Source organism: Pinus tabuliformis, chromosome 3_1 (assembly GCF_031772625.1).
Source record: "Pinus tabuliformis cultivar Carrire ecotype Pingquan chromosome 3_1, CPIR1, whole genome shotgun sequence".
Taxonomy (NCBI): domain Eukaryota; kingdom Viridiplantae; phylum Streptophyta; class Pinopsida; order Pinales; family Pinaceae; genus Pinus; species Pinus tabuliformis.
In genome coordinates this window covers 36966806-36987625 of record NC_142301.1, presented here as the reverse complement: position 1 = coordinate 36987625, position 20820 = coordinate 36966806, and the positions used below count along the sequence as shown (strand labels likewise).

The following is a 20820-nucleotide window of genomic DNA, read 5'->3' as shown; positions in this document are numbered from 1 at the left end:
CTGATGAATTTTGATACCTAAACCCCAAGGTCCCTTCTAGTATGGGCGGGGAAAAGTCATGACAACAATCATATAACATATTGTTGTTCGAATTAGTTCAAGATAACATGATAACATGCTTACTATACCCTTCCATTTTCGTATGAACCCCAAATTATAACGCTACATTCGTATAACGCTCTTATCTGCTTAAAAATATATTGCAATCATTTGGTTCTCAAAAAAAATTGATACTAGCTGTATCTCTTTCATCTAAAACAATGATGTATATTAATTTTCTCCATATTATAGAGACTGACCAGTGCTCTTATCTGCTTAAAAATCTATTGCAATCATTTGCTCCTCAAAAAATTTTGGTGTTAGCTGTATCTCTTTCCTTTGTAACAATGATGTATATTAATTATCTCCATATTATAGAGACCGACCCACTGGTCAGTATACAAACTAGATGCAAAAGCATCATCTTATTCCTAGTATAACTGATTTCTTCTCAATGCAACCAGTTTCCAGTGTTGCATCAACAATCAATTTGCTGAATGATATGCTACAGGGATACGTTGGTGGAAAGTCTATCAATTTCGAAGGACTCGTTAATCAATTACTTGCCACAAAGAATTTGGAGCTCTTGTGAGCATCTAATCAGTTGCGGCTATAGAGAACCTTTAGGACTCAAATCCTTAATACGTGAAACCAAATAAATGCGTCCATGTACCCACCAATTGCCAGGATGTGACATGGAATGCTGCAAACCAAGAAAAACGTGCATCATCGGTTGTAAATGTAACATTCAAAGTCTCAAAAGGATCAGTACACAAAACTACGAATGCATATGAAAAAAAGAGTAATAGGAACAAATATCTGCAGCATTTCATAAAAAATTTCTAGTGGTGGCTTACCTCTACCTTTGCTTGGAACACAAGAGGGCGTTCACATACATGGCATTCTGTCTTCTGGCGAGGTCGCGTTGACTCATCTGCCCTGACAAATGCAAACACCTGCATCCCAAACTAAATCAAGATGAACTAAAAGCTCAACAATGCCTGATCGAATGCTCCACTAGAAACCAGAAGCCCACAACAATAATAAAGCATTCTATTAATGAGAAAAATCTACTCTACGATTTAAATTAATGGAAAACTTCTACAAGGAATAAGATTTCAGTTTCACTGCTTCAGTAAAATAAGAAAATAACTTGAATGAAAAAAAAAAGGGTAAGACTGTCTACCTCTTCTCCACAACCAGGGCATGAACCCTTCAATGCCACCAAGTTTTTCCTCCAGAGGCCTTGCAATGCTCGAACTGAAAAAAACATCCAAAGAAGTTTGTCATATTCCACATATCAAATGATTCATAAAGGCCGTTGCAACTCCTACAAAGAGAGCATTGTTAATGAAATATATAGCTAATATCAAACCATCTCATCTTCAATGAAGATTGCTCTTCATCTTTTCATGCCATTGAGATAAACAGAGAATATACACAATATAGACCTCTAAATGTTTGTGAGACCACTCTACTTTTGTTTTTGCTACAAAGAAAAGCACTTATGGACCACTGGAATGGTTATTGTACTGTATAAAAGATGCTTATAGATGGATGTAAGTTCATCGTAAAGGCTAACCTTCCCCTGTTCAATCTTTAACTGGCAAACAATCATTATATACAACACCATATAACAACTAAGTTGTGGATTTGAAAATTCCTGAATCTAACACATCAGAAACCCCTACTACAATATCTGGTTTACTATCTCCTATTTGTTCTTTACATTAACAAGTTATTTAAATACATAAATATCGAAATAAACACAAATGCAGCCTTTACAAATATACAGATCATGCACTGAAGTAAACAGAAACAATAACACAAGGGACACCATTATTTTTGGACAATTGTCCCTGGAAAACCCAATGCGGGAAAGCCGGTGCAGCATATATGAGGGTTTTATTATTAAGCAGATTTCTGAATACAACTAGGGTGTCAGAAATGGCTCACCCTTCAAAGAATATCCTCGGCAATAGTACCTCTCTCTAGAGACAGATATTCCGGCAAATCAACAACCGGATGAACAACCCCGCAGTGACTCTGGTTGTTCCTTGTGCTGGACAGCAAAAGCTGCTCCACGCACTCCTTTGGAACTGCATCACCCTCTCCTGGCTAATCTGCTCTTACTCTGCCCCACAGAACCTCTTCAGCGTAGCCTCTTCAGCCCAGCGTCAGCCTCTACAGCCCTCTGCGATGTCTGCGTTAGCCACTGCATCTTTCTACGCTAGCCTCTGCGTCCTCTGTGTTTGCCTCTGAGGCTTCTGCATCCTCTGCGCTAGCCTCTGCATCAGCCCTCCTAGGCTCTGCGCTGCCCCTCTGATATGTATTCTTCAGCCTCTTGCTGAACTGCCCCTCACTACAACTGTTCACTCACTCGATTTCCTCAACAAACTCAACCCCAAAAAATTGAATTCTTGATCTCTCTCGATGCGTCTCCAACTGACCCTCAAGCCTGCTCTTATACTTTCCCTATTGACAATTCAACGGCCGAGATTAAATCCCTAATCAACGACTAAGATTAGATCTGGCTTGATCCTCGTTATTTAGAACTTTCTCACCCATATTATATTAATACACATTAATATTTTAATTTTTCTAAGTTTAGACATAAGAACCCCATTAAAAATATTAATTATTTAATATCTCCTCATTTGGGTGGAATTTCTCCAAACGATTTCTGGGTCTTGGAGATCTCATGTGCCTTAGCCTTTCCACCAATTTTCATGTCTAGAACACATCTGATGCTACCAAAAATCAACAGTGGACATTAAAAAACTCTCGTTGCCCCTTTAGGGTAACTTCTAGAGACACACTCATTCAGGTCTGATGACGCTGCTTGAATGAGCTCTCCCATTCATATCTTCCAATTCAAGCCTATTCTTCTTCTTCTTCCATCAGATGCATTGTGATCTATGCTTCACATCGTGCATGAGCTCTTTCAAATGGACTCTACCATGGTATATTGGATCCTATGCCTCACTTCTTAGATTTTGTATGAACTTGCAAATGGTATTTCATGCATGAACTTTATTTAAGTTAATGTGCTATGTTCTCATATGTAGGTATTTTGCTTAGACGTGATGTGATGATTTCTTTATGAAGTTTTGAACACAACAAACTCTGGGTATAATCTAATAACATTTCTTAACAATAAAGGTTTTATTACTTTGTCTCATATACCATGGGGGAACATAATTTTCCTTAGATAAGTGTTGTCCAAACTTGGGTAAAGTCATACTACTAGAGATCGAGTTGGGTTAGAGCATTTCACATCTTAACCATACTTACCACTTTCCATCTTTCCTTTCCACTCCCATTCCATTCCATCAAAAGAAATTAACCTTGTTCATGTTTGACACATCACATGTAATCTAGCAAAGTTTGATCAAGCAAATTGAAAAACAATGTAAGCCAAAATCAAATAAAGCCAGAAGCCACTAGAGGTGAAGGGCCTGAAAGCAAAAAATGAAATTATAAAGAAGCTAGAATTATGCCATCTCATTAAAAAGCCCAACCCCTAAGTATTATGCTAAAAAACATATCTAAGAAAAGGACTAAAAAATCAAAGAAAAAATATAGAAAGGGGGTAATAAATAAAGTGCCAAGGTGGTAAATCTAAACAAATCTCCCACACATCATTCTTTATCATGGAGGCATACTCCTCCAAATCAGCATCCCTCCAGATCTGCTAACTCACAGCCTCCTCATAGCTAGCTGGCTCAATCTGTTATGAAACCAGCTCAAGAAAAGATAGAAAAGATAGATCAACGCCTTAGAATTCAGCCTCTTCGAGGGGGCAACCTCATTTACATTACATAAATGAACAATTCTTTGATGATTCAAATGACAAAACCTCCTTTCTATATATAGGAGTCTAAGGAGTCACAATATAATCCAGCCGACCTAACAATAATAATATAAAGCCACAAAAATAACAATAGAGGGATTCTATGGGGCACAGTAATAACAATATGGGGGCAATAGGGGCACAACAATATTAATAAGGGGTATAACTACAATAGTAATGGGGTAATCACTAGTATTATAGGGACCCAACATGCCCCTCTCCTTCAAAAAAAATGTTGTCTTCAACGCTTGAGTAGTTCTGGATACTTCTGCATAAAATTCTCATCCTCCCATGTGGAATCTTCAACGGATAAGTTCTTCCACTTGATAAGATACTCTGAAATTGATCGATTTCGTAGCTGTCGAGTTCTTGTTTCTGTGACTGCTTCTGGTTCCAATATAATTTTTCCTTCCTCGTCAAGTTCTGGCAATATTGTTTGAACTGGGAGCTTGTCGCCTATAACCTTCTTTAAACATGAAACATGGAAAATTGGGTGCAATCGAGAAGCTGCAGGAAGCTCCAATTTGTATGCCATAGTACCAATCTTTTGCAACACCTTGTACGGACCATAATACTTTGGTGATAATTTATTATCCTTCTTAGCTTGCTTGAGGGACATTTGCTTATATGGTTGTAGCCGTAGGAATACCCAATCACCTACATCAAAACTTCTTTCACTGCGATGTTGATCTGCCTGTTGTTTCATTCTATTCTGTGCCAACACGAGGTTATCCTTTAAGAGTTGGAGGACTTGTTGTTGATGTTCGATGTGATGTTCCACTGCCAGAACCTTAGAATTTTCTCTTAAATATGATGTGATGGATGGTGGTTGATACCCATAAAGTGCCATAAATGGGGTCATTTTTGTTGCTGTATGGAAGGAAGTGTTATACCACCATTCAGCTAGAGGCAACCATTTGACCCATTGTGTCTGTTTATCAGATACAAAGCAACGAAGATATCCTTCCAAACATTTGTTTACTATCTCAGTTTGCCCATCAGATTGAGGATGATAAGATGAGCTATGAGCTAACTGAGTACCAAGACAAGAAAATAATTCTGTCCAAAAATTTCCAGTGAAAATGGGATCTCTGTCACTTACAATAATCTTTGGGTTTCCATGTAGCTTTTGAATTGTTTCCATAAATGCAGTAGAAACTGTACTGGCTTTAAATGGATGTGATAATGCACAAAAGTGTGCATACTTGGTAAGTCTGTCAACTACCACCATGATGACACTCTTTCCCTCAGACTTGGGTAAACCTGTGATAAAATCCATTGAAACCTCCTCCCAACGTTGGCTTGGAATGGATAAAGGTTGTAATAGACCCGGTGTCTTAATTGTTTCAACTTTATTTTGTTGGCAAACCAAACATTCCACCACAAACTTTTGAATATCTGATTTAAGGCCATCCCAAAAAAATTCCTTCTTAACCCTGTGGTAAGTTTTTAAAAATCCTGAGTGCCCTCCTAAGGGAGAAGTGTGCAATTCCATATAAATCTTTTGTTTTAGCTGAGAATTCTTACAGAGGTATAAGCGATCTTTGTACCATAACGAATCATTTTGCCAGCTAAATGTATCAGACGTACTGGAATCTTGTTGTAACTTTTGAATAAGTGCCCACACTTCTTCGTCATTCTTCCATTCCTCCCTTGCTTCGTTTATCCAATCTGGTTGGATAATAGAAATGGCGCACAACAATGCTTCCACATCCTCATCCTTTCTTGAGAGTGCATCTGCCACCACATTTTGCTTCCCTTTTTTGTAGATGATTTCAAAGTCATAACCCAACATCTTTGTGACCCACTTTTGTTGCTCTTCAGAGGATAATCTTTGTTCTAAAAAGTATTTAAGGCTATCATGATCCATTTTTACCTTGAAGTGTCTTCCCATTAGGTAGGGTCGCCATTTCTTAAGTGCATGGAGTATTGCCAACATTTCCTTCTCATAAATAGCTTTGCTTAAAAACTTTCCCTTGATTGGACGACTTTCAAAAGCAATGGGTCTTTCATCTTGCATTAGAACAGCACCAATTCCATTTCCTGAAGCATCACATTCCACAATAAAGGTTTTTGTGAAGTCTGGTGTAGCTAAGACCGGTGCTTGGCACATTGCCTCTTTAAGATGTTCAAAGGCCTTTGTTGCTTCCAGAGTCCATGAAAATGCATCTTTCTTCAATAATGTTGTTAGAGGTGCTGCTATTCTCCCATAATTCTTAACAAACTTGCGATAATACCCTGTCAACCCGAGAAATCCTCGCAGATGCTTTATGGATGTGGGGATTTTCCATTCCTTAATGGCTTTAATTTTGCTAGGGTCTACCTTAACTCCTTCATGAGATATACAATATGACCCAGATATTCCACCTCTTGGACTCCAAAGAAACATTTGGATCTTTTTGCATATAATTGTTTCTCCTCCAATAGTTGTAGCACCCTGTCAACATGTTCAACATGATCCTTCCAAGACTTGCTGTAGATTAGTATATCATCAAAAAATACTAACACAAATTTTCTAAGGAATGGTTTGAAAATTGAATTCATCAAACCTTGAAATGTTGAAGGTGCATTGGTAAGGCCAAAAGGCATGACCAAAAATTCATAATGACCCTCATGAGTTCTAAATGTTGTTTTCGGAATGTCTTCAGTCTTCATTCTGATTTGATGATATCCTGAACGAAGATCCAACTTGGTGAAGTAAATTGATCCATGCAATTCATCCAGTAATTCATCAATGACAGGAATGGGGAACTTATCTTTAATAGTGAGCTTGTTGAGCTCCCTATAATCCGGACACATGCGCCATGATCCATCCTTCTTGTGCACCAATACTACTGGAGCAGATAAAGAACTTTGACTCGGTTGAATTATACCAGCCTCTAGCATTTCTGCAACCATACGTTCAATTTCACTCTTTTGGACATAGGGATATCTGTACGGCCTGATGTTTGGAGGAACACTTCCTGGAATCAGATGAATAGCATGATCATGATCACGCATAGGTGGGAGACCTTTGGGAGTCTCAAATACCTTGGAATGATTGTCCAGAACTTTTTGGAGATCTGGAGAAATAGATGATTCCGATGTGGAAACATCTAGCGAACATAATTGTGCAATTACACCTCTTTTCTCCTTTTTTAGAAGCTTTGTCATACCATTAGAGCTGATTATCTTTCCTGGTTTCCCTGCAATACCCCTTAATTCAACTTCCTTTCCTTCCGTAGAAAATTTGATGAAAAGTTCTTGAAAATTAAAAGCTATTGTACCCAAGGATTGTAGCCATTGGACTCCTAGTACAACATCAGCACCTCCCATTGGAATGGAAAGCATTGGGCTAGTCAATACATATTCTCCCATGGATAGCTTGATATTATGGCACTTTCCAGAGCAATTTATTGTTCCTCCATTTGCAATCATCACTTGACACTCTGGTGCTGGATATAGGAAGCAATTCAATTCTTTTGCTACCCTACAATGAATAAAATTGTGGGTGCTTCCTGAATCAATCAACACTATTACCTTTTTCTTCTTGATTTGTCCTTCTATCTTGATGGTTTGAGGAGTGGTAATTCCTGCCAATGCATTACAAGATATGGTCGGATTTATTTGTTCTTCATCTAGGCTTTGTTCCTGGAGTATATCCTCTTCTTTTGACCTTTCTTGCTCCTTTTCTTCTTCCTCTTCACAATCTATGTAGAATAATTTCTTCTCAGCACACTTATGACCTTTAGTGTACTTGCTATCACAACTGTAACAAAGCCCTTTTGCTCTTTTTTCTTCCAATTGTTGTGGTGTCAACCTTATAGGTTGTGGAAGACTAGGGGCAACAACACTTCCGTCTTTATAGTTGTGAGTGGTATGCTTCCTGACTGCCATAATTTTGCTTTCCATTTTTCTTGCTAACCTGAATGCCTTCTCTAATGAATCAGGTTCCCAAAGGCGAACATCATGTTGGATATTATCCTTTAAAGACCCTATGAACACATCAATCCTATGCTCCTCTGGAATATCTTTTACCCTTATGTTCAATTTTTGGAACTCCTCAATGTGCTCCATTATTGAACCCTTTTGTTTGAGACTTATCAGTTGGCTAAAAAAAGTGTTGCTTTTTGTATCTCATAATGTGCTATCAATTCTTCCGTAAAAATTGCCCAAGTAATAAATTGTTTACGAGAGCAAAGCCATTGGTACCATACAAACTGATTTGGTTCCAAATATAAAGTTGTCATAAGTACCTTTTGTGTGTTTTGCACATTATTGAGATCGAAGAATTGCTCCCTCTGTAATATCCATGTGGCGGGATCCTTGCCATCAAACTTCCTCATATCGATTTTTGGAACATGGTGAGTCTTCAATTCAAAATTAGAGTCTATGGAATCATGATTAACATTTCTTTTGTTCTCATCATGAGTTTCCTTTAGTACCCTTTCACCCTTAGTGACCATTTCTTGTAGCAACTTATTCATATTTATCTTCAATTCTTCCATCTTATCATCCATGCCATTAATTTTAGCGTCCATGCCATTCACCTTAGCTTCCATGCCATCCATCTTAGCTTCTACGCCTTTCTTTAAACCGTCCATCTCACCTTCTACATCTTTCCTTAAAACATCCATCTTAGATTCTGTTGCTTTTTGTGCAAGTGACACTCGTTGCACTTGTTCTTGTAATTTTGATATATCATATAGCATTTCTTCTTCTTCTTCATGAGTCATGCTAGAGCTTTCAGGTTCCTTACTAGGTGTTTGCATTTTCTTTCCTCGGGGCATCAGTTACCGATAATAATGCTCTATTATGCCCTTTGAATTCCTTCAAAATAAATTTTCAAGCCAAGCTTAAGCAAAAATTTAAGAAAATCTACACACCTTTTTTCACTTTGTAGGAGCTCGATATTGCCTCTGATGTATCTCTGTACTTTTCGATCATCTAATTCTGAATTTTTGACCTGCAGTAGCCCTCTGTGTCCTCTTCCAATGCCACAAGTCTGACCCAAATTGAATTCTCCAAGGAAGAGTTATGCGAAATCTCCCACAGTGACTTGATTATAGACTAGTTCAGTAGAGCGAACTTGTACGACATGCCACGAGTCACTGTTTCGACCTTTGGATTTGAAAAATGCATACAAGAAACTACAGTCCGTCCTCTTTCTGTACCTTCTTACGAAATTTCAATCTGATCCCCAGAGAGAAAGTTATGACAATTTTCCCCAGGTCGCCTGTTTGGAATGTAATTCAGGAGTCTGCAAAATGACCAACTTCCTCAGATCATATCTCCGCAAATATAGCGCGAAAAGCTCTGAAATTCGGACCCAAGGTTCAGCGCGATTTCTTCTCAAATGGGTTTTTTTTCAACTTCTGAAACGTCGCAGAAAAAAAAAGTTATAGCGAAAATGCCACGATGACTTGTTTGGAGCAGCGAAACTCTAGAATCCAAAGCTCTGATACCAAATGTTATGAATCCAGCTCAAGAAAAGATAGAAAAGATAGATCAACGCCTTAGAATTCAGCCTCTTCGAGGGGGCAACCTCCTTTACATTACATAAATGAACAATTCTTTGATGATTCAAATGACAAAACCTCATTTCTATATATAGGAGTCTAAGGAGTCACAATATAATCCAGCCGACCTAACAATAATAATATAAAGCCACAAAAATAATAATAGAGGGATTCTATGGGGCACAGTAATAACAATATGGGGGCAATAGGAGAACAACAATATTAATAAGGGGTATAACTACAATAGTAATGGGGTAATCACTAGTATTATAGGGACCCAACACAATCTCCACAACATCTGCCACATAGCCACCTAAAATCTCTGGTGGTTTGCTCTCCCTAACTAACCACTTGGGTTTCCCCACTATCTCATGTGCTTCCTTTAGGGTCTCACGAAGCCACTTGACTTCCTCTTCCATGAAGTAGTCTCCTCAATTGGTATGGGAAAATCCTTCCCTGGAACCTCTCCTCCTTATGAGGATGCCACTCTTGTGGTCTGTGGTGAACCTGTACTCTGAGATCCTAAGCCCGGTGATCCTGAACTCTGTGATTTTGTCACCCCAGAAGTAGGTGATCCTCTTGATCATAGTGTACCACCTAAAGATCTTGATACCTGTCATGTGGCCCCCTACAGAGGTGCACGTTGCTCTACTCAATCATCCTCCCTCGACCTCCTCAAAGCTCTCTCCTCCTCAAATCTCACATCCCTCCTCAGGACAACTTTCCTCTACACAAGAATGTATATGTGGTAGGCCTTGGAAGTCTCATTGTAACCCCACAAGAATACCCTTCTCTGTGATGGGTTCTAGCTTCGTCCTATTCTCGTCGGGGACGTGTGAAGATGTGAGGCACCCAAAAATCCTGATGTGCCCAATCTCAGGCTTCTTCCCAAAAATGCCCCAAGAGTCTTACTCCCCAAGACTTTGTGTGGCCTCTTGTTCTGTAAGTACATTGCAGTGTTACATGCCTCAGAACAGAAAAAGAAAGGTAGTCTCTGATCATGCAACATTGCTCTCGTTGCACCCACTATGGCCCTATTCTTCCTCTCCACCACCCCATTCTACTGGGGGTTATAAGGCACTATGTACTCATTCCTGAAACCCGCACTCCTACAAAACTCCTTCATCTCATTGGAGGTATACTTGCCCTCATTAACTATCCTCAAGACCTTGATCTTCTTCCCCACTTGGTTCTCCACAAGAGCCTTAAACTCTTGGAACCTCTTAAAGACCTGATCCTTGGTCGTCATAAAGAAAATCCAAGTCTTCCTAGAGTAATCATCAATGAAAGTAATATAGTACTCAAAACCTCTCAATGATGCATGAGACATAGGACCACACACATCAGAGTGTATCAAATCCAGAATACCTGCCACCCTACTGTCATTGCTCGTGAAAGGTGTCTTGGTGTACTTTCCCAAAGCACATCCCCTGCACACCTCATAATGTTCAGTTCTGAACTCAGGTAACCCAATAACCATCTCTCTTAGCATCCTCAATGCTCTATGGTGCAAGTGGGCCATCCTCCTATGACTTATCTCACACAACTAATTGTTGTTGGATTGTGCCACTAAAGCTCTAGTGGGTTGTGTTGAAATATGTAACTAGGTTCGGTCTTCATAATGACACATATAATCATGATTTTACGTATTTGATGTAAAGAGAAAATAAATTTATTATTGTTGTTCTTGAGGCATGGGTTTCATGCCCAGGGGAAAATTGCTTTTAGGTCAAGCACCCATTGAGTGTTTCTAGGGCTTGTCATTTAGTTTACAAGTCAATTAAGTCATTATCGTGTATTGAAGACCCATTTGGGCATGTTATATATTGAAAAGAAAAATAATTTGAGTCAAAGTAGAGTCAAAAGACCCTCCAAGACCTCGTCATGGCGCAAAAATCAAGTCGGCCTTCACAAGTGAACAAGTTGGCCTAAAACAAGCAATTCGACCTAGTAAGAGACCTATATATAAGGGAGACTTCGACCTCACTTGGAGCACTCACTCACTTCACACAAGTTCGATCAAGGAAGAAGAAAAGGTGAGAAGAAGAGGAACGACAAGAAGAAGAAAAGGAGAGCGAGAATTTTGGGCTGGTTTTGGGTTATTACTCTTCACACGTGAGAAGAAATCAGCGCACCTATTGCAACAGCAAAGACTGAGTTGCAAAAGTCGAGTTAGGGCATCAAGAAGTACACTTTGAAAGCTGAGTTCTCTAGGAGAGAAAATCAACTCAAGCGAAGAGGAAAGAAGCAAGAATCTACCATAATTTTTCTCTCGTGCAAGAGCTAGGGTTTCTGCAGAAGAAACCTCTGGAGGACAGAGTTGCAAAAGAATCTGCTGGGAGTCGAAGTTGCAGAAGAATCTGTTTGGGGTTGAAGTTGCAAAAGAATTTGTTGGGGTCGAAATTGCAGAAGTTGTTGAGGTCAAAGTTGCTAGAAGGAAATATTATCAAAGAAGATTTGACTTGGTCTTGGAGGGGTCTTTGTTGATTTGGGGTAGCATCAAATGTGTTCCAGCCACGAAATTTTGTGGAGAGGTTGGGGCACATGAGATCTCCAATACCCAGAAAAGGTTTGGGCAGATTCTAAACAGATCAGGAGATATTAAAACAATTAATATTTTTAATGGAGTCCCTAAGTCTAAACTTAGGGAAAATAAAATATTAATGTGTATTAATATGAATCTGTGTTAGAGTGGTCCAAAAGACATGGGTCAAGCTAGATCTAATCTTAGCCATTGATTAGGGACTTAATCTTGGCCGTTGAATCATCAACAGGAAAAGTATAAGAGGAGGCTTGAGGGTCACTTGAAGATCACACCAGATGATCAGTGATTCTATTCTATAGAGCGGGATTTGCTAAGAGAGATAGAATCAGTGATCGGGAGAGCAGCTGAGGGGCATTGAGTACAGAAGAACAGAGAAGGCAGAGATTGTGCCAAGAAAGCAGTGCAGCAACCAAGGAGAGTGACGCAGAGCCAGCAAGGCTCACGCAAAGGCAACCAAGTGCTACGCAGAGCACTAGAGGGGCCAACGTAGCTAACGCAGAGGCTCCCAGAGCTGACGCAGGGCCTCCTGGGGCTGACACAGGCCAAGAAAGGCTGACGCAGGGCCAGCGTGAGACAGAGAGGGGCTGACGCAGTCCAGATTGGGTAGACGTTGGGGTTGCAGGAGCAGTTTTGGGCTGAGGAGTTGCCGGAAGGTTTTTCCGGGTTTTCAGCCGGAGATTTCTCTCAAACTGTGAGGTATAGCTGCTAAGGAAATTCTCTATTGAGTAGGCCAGTTACGGCACCCAGATTGAACTCTGATAATGCTTAATAAGAAAACCCTCAGATAGTTGCACCGGTTTTCCCGCATTGAGTTTTTCTGAGGACATTGGTCCAAAAATAATGGTGTCATGTGGTGTGTTTGTTCTTGTTTCTTTTAGTTGTTGATCTGTAATATGTTGAGCATGCACTGGTGTTTATTTTCAGTATTTACTTTGTAAATAATTTGTTAAAGAAAAATAACAAGTAGGTAGGGATAAATCAGAAAAAGTGCATGAAGGGTTTCTAAATTAAGTAAACTTAGAAACTTCAACATGGTATCAGAGCATGATTGCAAATCACAGGAAGATTAAGAGACATCAACCCAGCGGAGCAATAGCAGCAAAAAACAGCTGCCCCGAGGTGACAGAAGCTATTTCTAGCGGCGCAGAAGCCAAGAAGTGTGACGCAGAGCCAGCCAGAGCCACGCAGAAGAATTCGGGAACTGCGTAGAGCCTCAGAGAGGCCAACGTTGCTGACGCAGGGCATCCCAGGGCTGAAGCAAACCCATCCGGGGTGACGCAGAGCCAGCATGGGGCAGAGAAGCGCTGACGCAGTTCACAAAGAGGCAGTTGCTGGGGTCTAGAAGGCTGTAAGAATATTGCAGAGTGGAGTTGGTGAGGTACTGTAGTCAGAACAATACCTGACAGAGCAAGGCTAAAGGAGTTGTTACCGAGGGTTTCTAGCCGAGGAACCTGGATCAAAAGTGCAGCTGCACAAGTCAATCAGAGTAGGGGGCATCTCGACAAGTGTCAGAAGTATTTCCAGGAAGGAAATCAGGACTCAGAGGGAGTCCAGAAGAGAACTTCCAAATGGGAAGTAGAGACTCAGAGGAGTCAAACAGAGAACTTCTAGGAGAGACATAGAGGAGCGTCGTGGCACTTCACAGGGTAAGAGACCAGGATAGACTCGACAGAGCATCGAACTTCGCAGTCTGGAAGGCCAGAATCTTATCAGTGCTTGACAGGAATCGTGTCAAGAACTTCGCCTTGAAGGTTATAGCTATCCTAGCCGTCCCCAATGATAACGACAAGTACGAGGAGGCGATGGGAAGGGCCAAGTGCATTATCCTTGACAATGTCAAGGATCATGTTACCCCACAAATAGCCAAGAAGGAGACGGCAGTTGAGATGTGGGAGGCTCTCAAGAACCTGTACCAGCATACTTCTGTGTAGAGAAGAATGCTTCTCAAGAACCAGATGAGGTCGTATCAGATGAAGAAGTGTCAATCGATTGACACCTTCCTCGAAGGACTGAATGAGATCCGAGACCAGTTGACTACTATAGGAGCGACTCCGAATCAGGAGCTTATGGTGAGGATAGACCTGAATGTTGTCTCAAAAGACTAGGAAGTGTTTGTCCAGAGCACCCTGGGCAGAGGGACTCTCCTACCTTGGGACGAGATGTGGGCAGCTCTTCGCCAGGAAGAGATTAGACGGCAGTCGAAGACGGATCAAGGTCAAGGAGGAGGAGGAGGATGTGGCCCTAACATCTGAGGGAAAGCAGGAGAAGCGGAAGAAGAAAGATCTCTCCAAGATCAAGTGCTTCCACTGTGGGGAGATGGGTCATTATGCAACCCAGTGCCCAAGGAAGAAGAGTAAGGGAGAGTCTTCCGAGACTAAGGCAGCACCAGCACGGGCAGAGAAGGAAGTTTTGACAGACGATGATTGTGCCATGAGTGCACACGCACCACTTGAGCGGAAGTGGGGAGACATCGAGCTATATTCAGATGGACTACAGGCGATGAGGGGCAGGATCCTTGAGGTACCCAACCTCTTGGATTAGACCTTGCTACGGGATCCCCGAAGAGGAGTAGCAGAACTGGCTGGGTGGGTATAGACAGATGCGGATGGAGAGGCACAGAGAGCTACAGTGCAGGAGTCCCAAGATAGCGCAGAGCTAGCAGGTTGCAGCAGTGCGAGAGGCACATGAGTGTTGCACCAATACAGGATGGCACAGAGAGGTGTGCAACGGTGCGAGATGCAGGGAGTTGTTGCAGCAACGCAAAGGTCAAAGAGGGAGCACTTGTCAGTAGCAGAGGGAGCTTCAGCATCAATGGGTGTTTCTAGCCCAACAGGGAGGTCAGTTGGAGGATCAGTGATTTACTTCTCAGTGACTGAGTTGCAGTGCAGCAATGGGCAGCACGATGCAACATGATGAGAGGAGGTGTAGTGCAGATGCAATGTTGGGAGAAAGGACCAGCAGCAGCATGGATGCAGAGGAAGTTGTCGTACAGATGCAGCAGTGGCAATGGCAGAACCATGGGCAGCAGTACAGGAGGCAGCAGTGCAGAGGATGTTGGGCAGTAACGCTTAGCATCAGCACAAGTACCGACGCCGGATGATCACAGTAATAATCAGTGAGGAATATTGTTAGAGCACAGTCCTCGCTAAGAGGGAGGGTTGATTTGGGGTAGCATCAGATGTGCTCCAGCCACGAAATTTAGTGGAGAGGTTGGGGCACATGAGATCTCCAATACCCAGAAAGGGTTTGGGCAAATTCTAAACAAATCAGGAGATATTAAAATAATTAATATTTTTAATGGAGTCCCTAAGTCTAAACTTAGGGAAAATAAAATTTTAATGTGTATTAATATGAATCTGTGTTAGACTGATCCAAAAGACATGGATTAAGCCAGATCTAATCTTAGCCGTTGATTAGGGACTTAATCTTGGTCGTTGAATCGTCAACAGGAAAAGTATAAGAGGAGGCTTGAGGGTCACTTGGAGATCACACCAGATGATCAATCATTCTATTCTCTAGAGCGGGGTTTGCTAAGAGAGATAGAATCAGTGATCGAGAGAGCAGCTGAGGGACATTGAGTACAGAAGAACAGAGAAGGCAAAGATTGCGCCGGGAAAGTAGCGCAGCAGCCAAGGAGAGTGACGCAGAGCCAGCAAGGGCTCATGCAAGGGCACGCAGAGGCAGCCAAGTGCTACGCAGAACACCAGAGGGGCCAGTGTAGCTAACGCAGAGGCTCCCAGAGTTGACGCAGGGCATCCTGGGGCTGATGCAGGCCAAGAAAGGCTGACGCAGGGCCAGCGTGAAACGGAGAGGGGCTGACGCAGTCCAGATTGGGCAGACGCTGGGGTTGCGGGAGCAGTTTTGTGCTGAGGAGTTGCTGGAAGGTTTTTCCAGGGTTTCAGCCAAGAAATTTCTCTCAAACTATGAGGTATAGCTACTAAGGAAATTCTCTGTTGGTAGGTCAGTAACGGCACCCAGATTGAACTCTGATATTGCTTAATAAGAAAACCCTCAGATAGCTGCACCGGTTTTCCCGCATTGGGTTTTTTCGGGGACATTGGTCCAAAAATAATGGTGTCGTGTGGCGTGTTTGTTCTTGTTTCTTTTAGTTGTTGATCAGTAATATGTTGAGCATGCACTGGTGTTTATTTTTAGTATTTACTTTGTAAATAACTTGTTAAAGAAAAATAACAAGTAGGTAGGAATAAATCAAAAAAAGTACATGAAAGGTTTCTAAATTAAATAAACTTAGAAACTTCAACAGTCTTGGTCAAGGGTCATAGGTCTTGGAATTCGTCAATTGAAGTTCTATAAGAAGAGGAGTTCTTGTGGGTTTTCCTCTCAAAAGGAGAGGTTTTGGCCCGAGCTGATAGCTTACATTTTATGTCCTATTGTCTCATTTATTTTATTGTTTGGTAGTTGTTTGATGATAGAGAACACTAATAATAATCAAGTACAATGAGAAGCTAATCAAACTAAATTATAAATACATCACAAGCAGTTATCAAAGTAAGAGAAAACACCTAACTTGTTGCCTCAATATTTCTCAACATGGTATCAGAGTTAAGGTTACAAGACAAGAAAAGGCAGCTTGAAGAAGGACCATCAAAAGGAGTATCAAGAAATGCTAAAGACATCAAAGAAGACGTTGAAGCATCAAGAAGGGATACATAAGGGCCATACAATCTAAGGAGCAACAAGAAGGACTAGTCATCTCAAGGATCATCACATCTCAAAAAGAAGGCGGCCTCAAAACCCTAGCTCATCCGAAGAAGGGTTGTTAATTTTAGATAACAATGGTATGTTCTATGCTTTAGCACAATTTACTTCAATGTTCCTTATCAGCCCAATGACAATTTCCAATTATTTCTAGTAACAATCACATTGACAGTAAATGTAGAGAGAACATAAAAACAAGTGTAGAAGACAAGCCAAGACAAGAGGACACAAGATTTGGCAGATGAAGGAGGAAAACCCCAATGTGGGGAAAACCCTTTGATCAAATCTTCTTATTATTATCCAATAGTTCAGCAGAGAGAGAGAATACATAGATCAAATTTACTTGCCCAATACACAATCAAAACAGCCCTGTCAAAAACTACAGTCAACAATAGTGAAATGCAACCCTAACTAGAAAGTCAACGCTAGTCAAATTAGCAACAAATCTTCCTCCAAGCAACTCGATCAACCGCAATTCAATTCGACCTTCAAGAAGAGTCAAAGTCAACCCAAAATAGTGCACAAAAACTTAGTCAACCCTGGTCAAACTTCAGTCAGCACTATAGTCAAATAGTTTTGCGGTCAACGCAGGTCAAATAGCCTCAATTGCCTCGGTTTTTGTGCTAGAGAATATGACCTAAAGAAATCGGAAATTTGCCCATAAAAATGCAGTCAACGCTGCTCAAACAAGCCCTGGTCAACGTTGGTCTATTTCTCTGAAATTTCAGCCTACACTTGATTCTGAAATTTTTGTCCTTCTATGCCACACGTGGGAGAGAGAGAGAGACTGCCCAAGTTGTACGAACCAATCAAGAGAAGAGAGAAGAATGATGTGATGGGTGATGTCCAAATGAGGAGAGAGGTCACTCCTATTTATACAATTCATTGAGGGTGAGGAGACACATCCATTGGGCTTCTTGAGCCTACATTTGACTGAGGCCTACCTTGACAATTTATGCATGAGAGACAATAAATTCAAAATTCCACTTCTATTTGTCAAAATGAGATGATCTTTATATCAAAATTGGACCTCTCGAAAAGAGGAATCCAATGCAATAATCATCTCCATCATATGAGTTGTCCCAAGGTGGAATTTGGCCCTAGTTTCCAATTTTAACACTCCCTCTCAACTAGGGAGAATTCCACCTGCCAATCCATCTGTCATCATCATACCATCCTGTCATCATGTACCATCTCTATCATCACTACCCTGCTCTGCTAAACCATGAAGTAATAATGAAGAAGAAGTGATCGAGAGTGAGTCACAAGACCTTACCACTCTCCACTGACAAAAGTCAGTCCTTGATCCCATATCAAGTTGTTGAACACCATGCATCCTAGTCATAGAAAGTACGGCAGTACATGATGCGTCCATCAGTAGTACTATGGTCCCTAACCACTTTTCCCAACTCAATGGCCAGATGAAAGCTATTTCCCATGAGTCCCGAACTCCATGGGTAGGATGTGTGTTGGGGCATTGGCAAGAGAAGGTGAACCACCTATCCTGCTCATATGCCATAAGAGAAGGTGAACCACACATCCTATGCATATGACAATCGTAGGGGAAGGTGAACCACTCACCCTACATACATGTGTCCACAATTGTAGGGGAAGGTGAACCACTCACCCTGTATCTAGCGCACCACTAGGGGAAGGTGAACCACTCACCCTATGGTTGCTTATAGCTCCAAGAAATACCCCAAGCCCCCAAGAGCTCCCAGAGCTCAGTGTCCAACTCATACAGGACCCTCATGGGAGAATCTTTCCACGACTCCAAGTCTCTCTCAAAAGGTTAGGAATTTGACCTTCCCCAAAGGTTTCGTGAGAATGTCTGCGACCTACTCATCCGTCCTGATGTGTTGGAGCCTTATTGCTCCCCTCTGTACCATATCTCGAATAAAGTAGTACCTGATACAATGTGCTTAGAGGCGTCGTGGAACGCAAGATTCTCTGATAGGCAAATCCCACTTTGATTGTCACAGAGAATTACGGTGGTATCTAGCACGTGCTCAAATAGCTCACTGAAGAGCTTCCTCAACCAAACAGCTTCACAACAGGCCATATTCGCAGCAATGTGTTCGACCTCGGCGATGCTTAAAGCAACCAATTTATGCTTTCTGCTCATCCAAGATATTGAAGCAGAACCCAAAGAGAAGCAGCACCCAGACGTGCTCTTACGATCCACCACACTGTCAACTCAGTTGATCTAAAAATGGGGCTCTTACGCTTCTTGTCCAACTTACAAGAACCTCTCCCACTTCCAAAGCTTTAAATTTTCCCAAGTCTTAATGATTAACCAATTCGGAATTAAGAAATGCTTGAAAATATAGGTATATGCTTGTATTTGTTTTACACTAATTATGTGATGTAAATTAATGTGCTGAAACTGATATATAAATGCATATAATAGTAAATAAAGCAGCAGAGACAATGTAGCAGTGAAACAGACACATGAACAACAATATATTATGGTATAGGTCCTTTTTACAAGCTCTTGGCTCAACTCCTACTATTTTACACAGAAACAGTGGGTTCAAACCCCATGTTATCCCCTGGCTCTTGAAGCTCTGGCTCTTGGCTCTCTGGCTCTTGGTTCTGGCTCTTGGCTCTGACTCTGGCTCTTTGGCTCTTCGCTCTGGCTTCTTTCTGCCCTCTATCAAGTTACAGCCCTCTTGGATTTTCACTTGGCTTCCAAGTGACTCCCTTGGTTGCTTTCTTGCTTCTGCGCTGCCTCTTTTGCCTTAGCTTCCTTCTTTGGCTTCCCCTTCAGCAGCAAACCCTCAATAATCAACAACAGCAACCGTCAACAACTCAGCAGCCATCAACAACAATACGCTGCCGTCCATTGAGCTCTTTGTGCCTCCTTTGAGGTGAGCTTCTGTCTTTGCGGCTTCCACAGTTGTTTTCTCTGCGCATAATCATTCTCTTTCGTCTCTGTGGCTCTTTGAGCTTCATAACGCACAGGTGTGATGGCGGTTTCCAATGGAAAGGGACCGACACACGGGAAAACTAGTCGTTTTGCCTTCCTGTGCAGAAATGGACAAAAATGCAATACACAGAGAAACGCGCAAAAAAACACATCTTTGGCCGTTTAGCCAGACTTCAAGTGTTATGAGATCACGTCCATAATCTTATTGAGTCTGCCCATAATCGCTATCGCAAGTCACATTGCCCATGGCTAAAACCTGAGCAAAATCCAAATAATGGATTATACAGGAAATACAATGACAATCCCGACCGTAAGCCTTAGCCGGATCTCAAAGGAGAATAAACCCGCATGTATAACATCGTCGGGTCCGTGCACATCGCAAATCACGTGTCGCTAAGGTCCAATGCTCCCCTTTGTATTATTGCGCTCTGATCTACCAATCTTCGATCGCTTCGATCGGCCTCATCAGCTATCGGTGTGTTGACCACTACCGGTCAACTACCCATGCAGTACACCCCTTTTTCTTCTGCAAAAAAGGGGCAACACCTGATCGACGTGTCCGTGCCATCCTACAGTCATCAACAGCTTGATCATTTTTTATTGTAAACTCAGTCTGTATGTATGAATTGTAAATAATCTTAGCAGATATGAGTCATGTATGTAAATTGCCTAGGTGGACCTAACTTTCTAGTGGTAATCTACGTCCCGGAAGGTTTTTCGTCTCACCGATCCATGGATCGGCAGAGTTTTCCTTCAAACCTGACCCCAAAGCCGGGATGGATTTTGTCATTAGAACTTTAGGAGAATCCTAGTGTGTTGATCTGCTAGATTATCGTTGTGTCGCAGAGCTGGGTGATTTGTGAGGGTCTGTATTAAGTGGGTTTGTCCCCTTGAGATGTAAATTGTAAAAAGTCATCATGAAATGTGTCTTGAGGGTTGAAAATGTCTTAAAATCCCCTCATGAGTCCTAAGTCCTAGGTCCTAGGTGATGTTTCCGAAGGCTTAGTTCGATGATCCATTTTAAAATGAATTAAAAAAATTAAAAAATGAATAAAAATAATAAAATAATTAAAAATTAAAAAAAAAAAAAATTAAAAATAAAGCAAAAACCCTAACTAATAAAATAATAATATTTTAAGTGAATGCATGCAAAATATTATTTTTTAATAAATCGACGGATGAGATCAAGAGATGTCTTGATCTTCATCAACGGTCGAGATCATTTCTACATGGATCA

The 20820-nt window shown here is 41.3% G+C and overlaps 1 protein-coding gene across 4 annotated transcripts in view; it reads right to left on the bottom strand.

The window, feature by feature from the left end:
- Window positions 1-266: 266 nt before the first annotated feature.
- Window positions 267-20820, bottom strand: part of LOC149185651 (uncharacterized) — a 157646-nt gene continuing 137092 nt past the window's right edge. The window contains exons 5-7 of one of the 4 annotated variants that reach the window (XM_089410759.1): window positions 1226-1299; window positions 903-1007; window positions 267-742 (exon numbers count right to left, since the gene is read on the bottom strand). In XM_089410759.1, coding sequence (XP_089266885.1) covers window positions 650-742; window positions 903-1007; window positions 1226-1299 — 272 coding nt within the window. In that variant the 3' untranslated portion in view covers window positions 267-649. Of the gene's footprint in view, window positions 743-896; window positions 1008-1225; window positions 1300-20820 lie in introns of all 4 variants that reach the window. The other 3 variants (XM_089410758.1, XM_089410761.1, XM_089410760.1) reach the window with 3 other exon arrangements.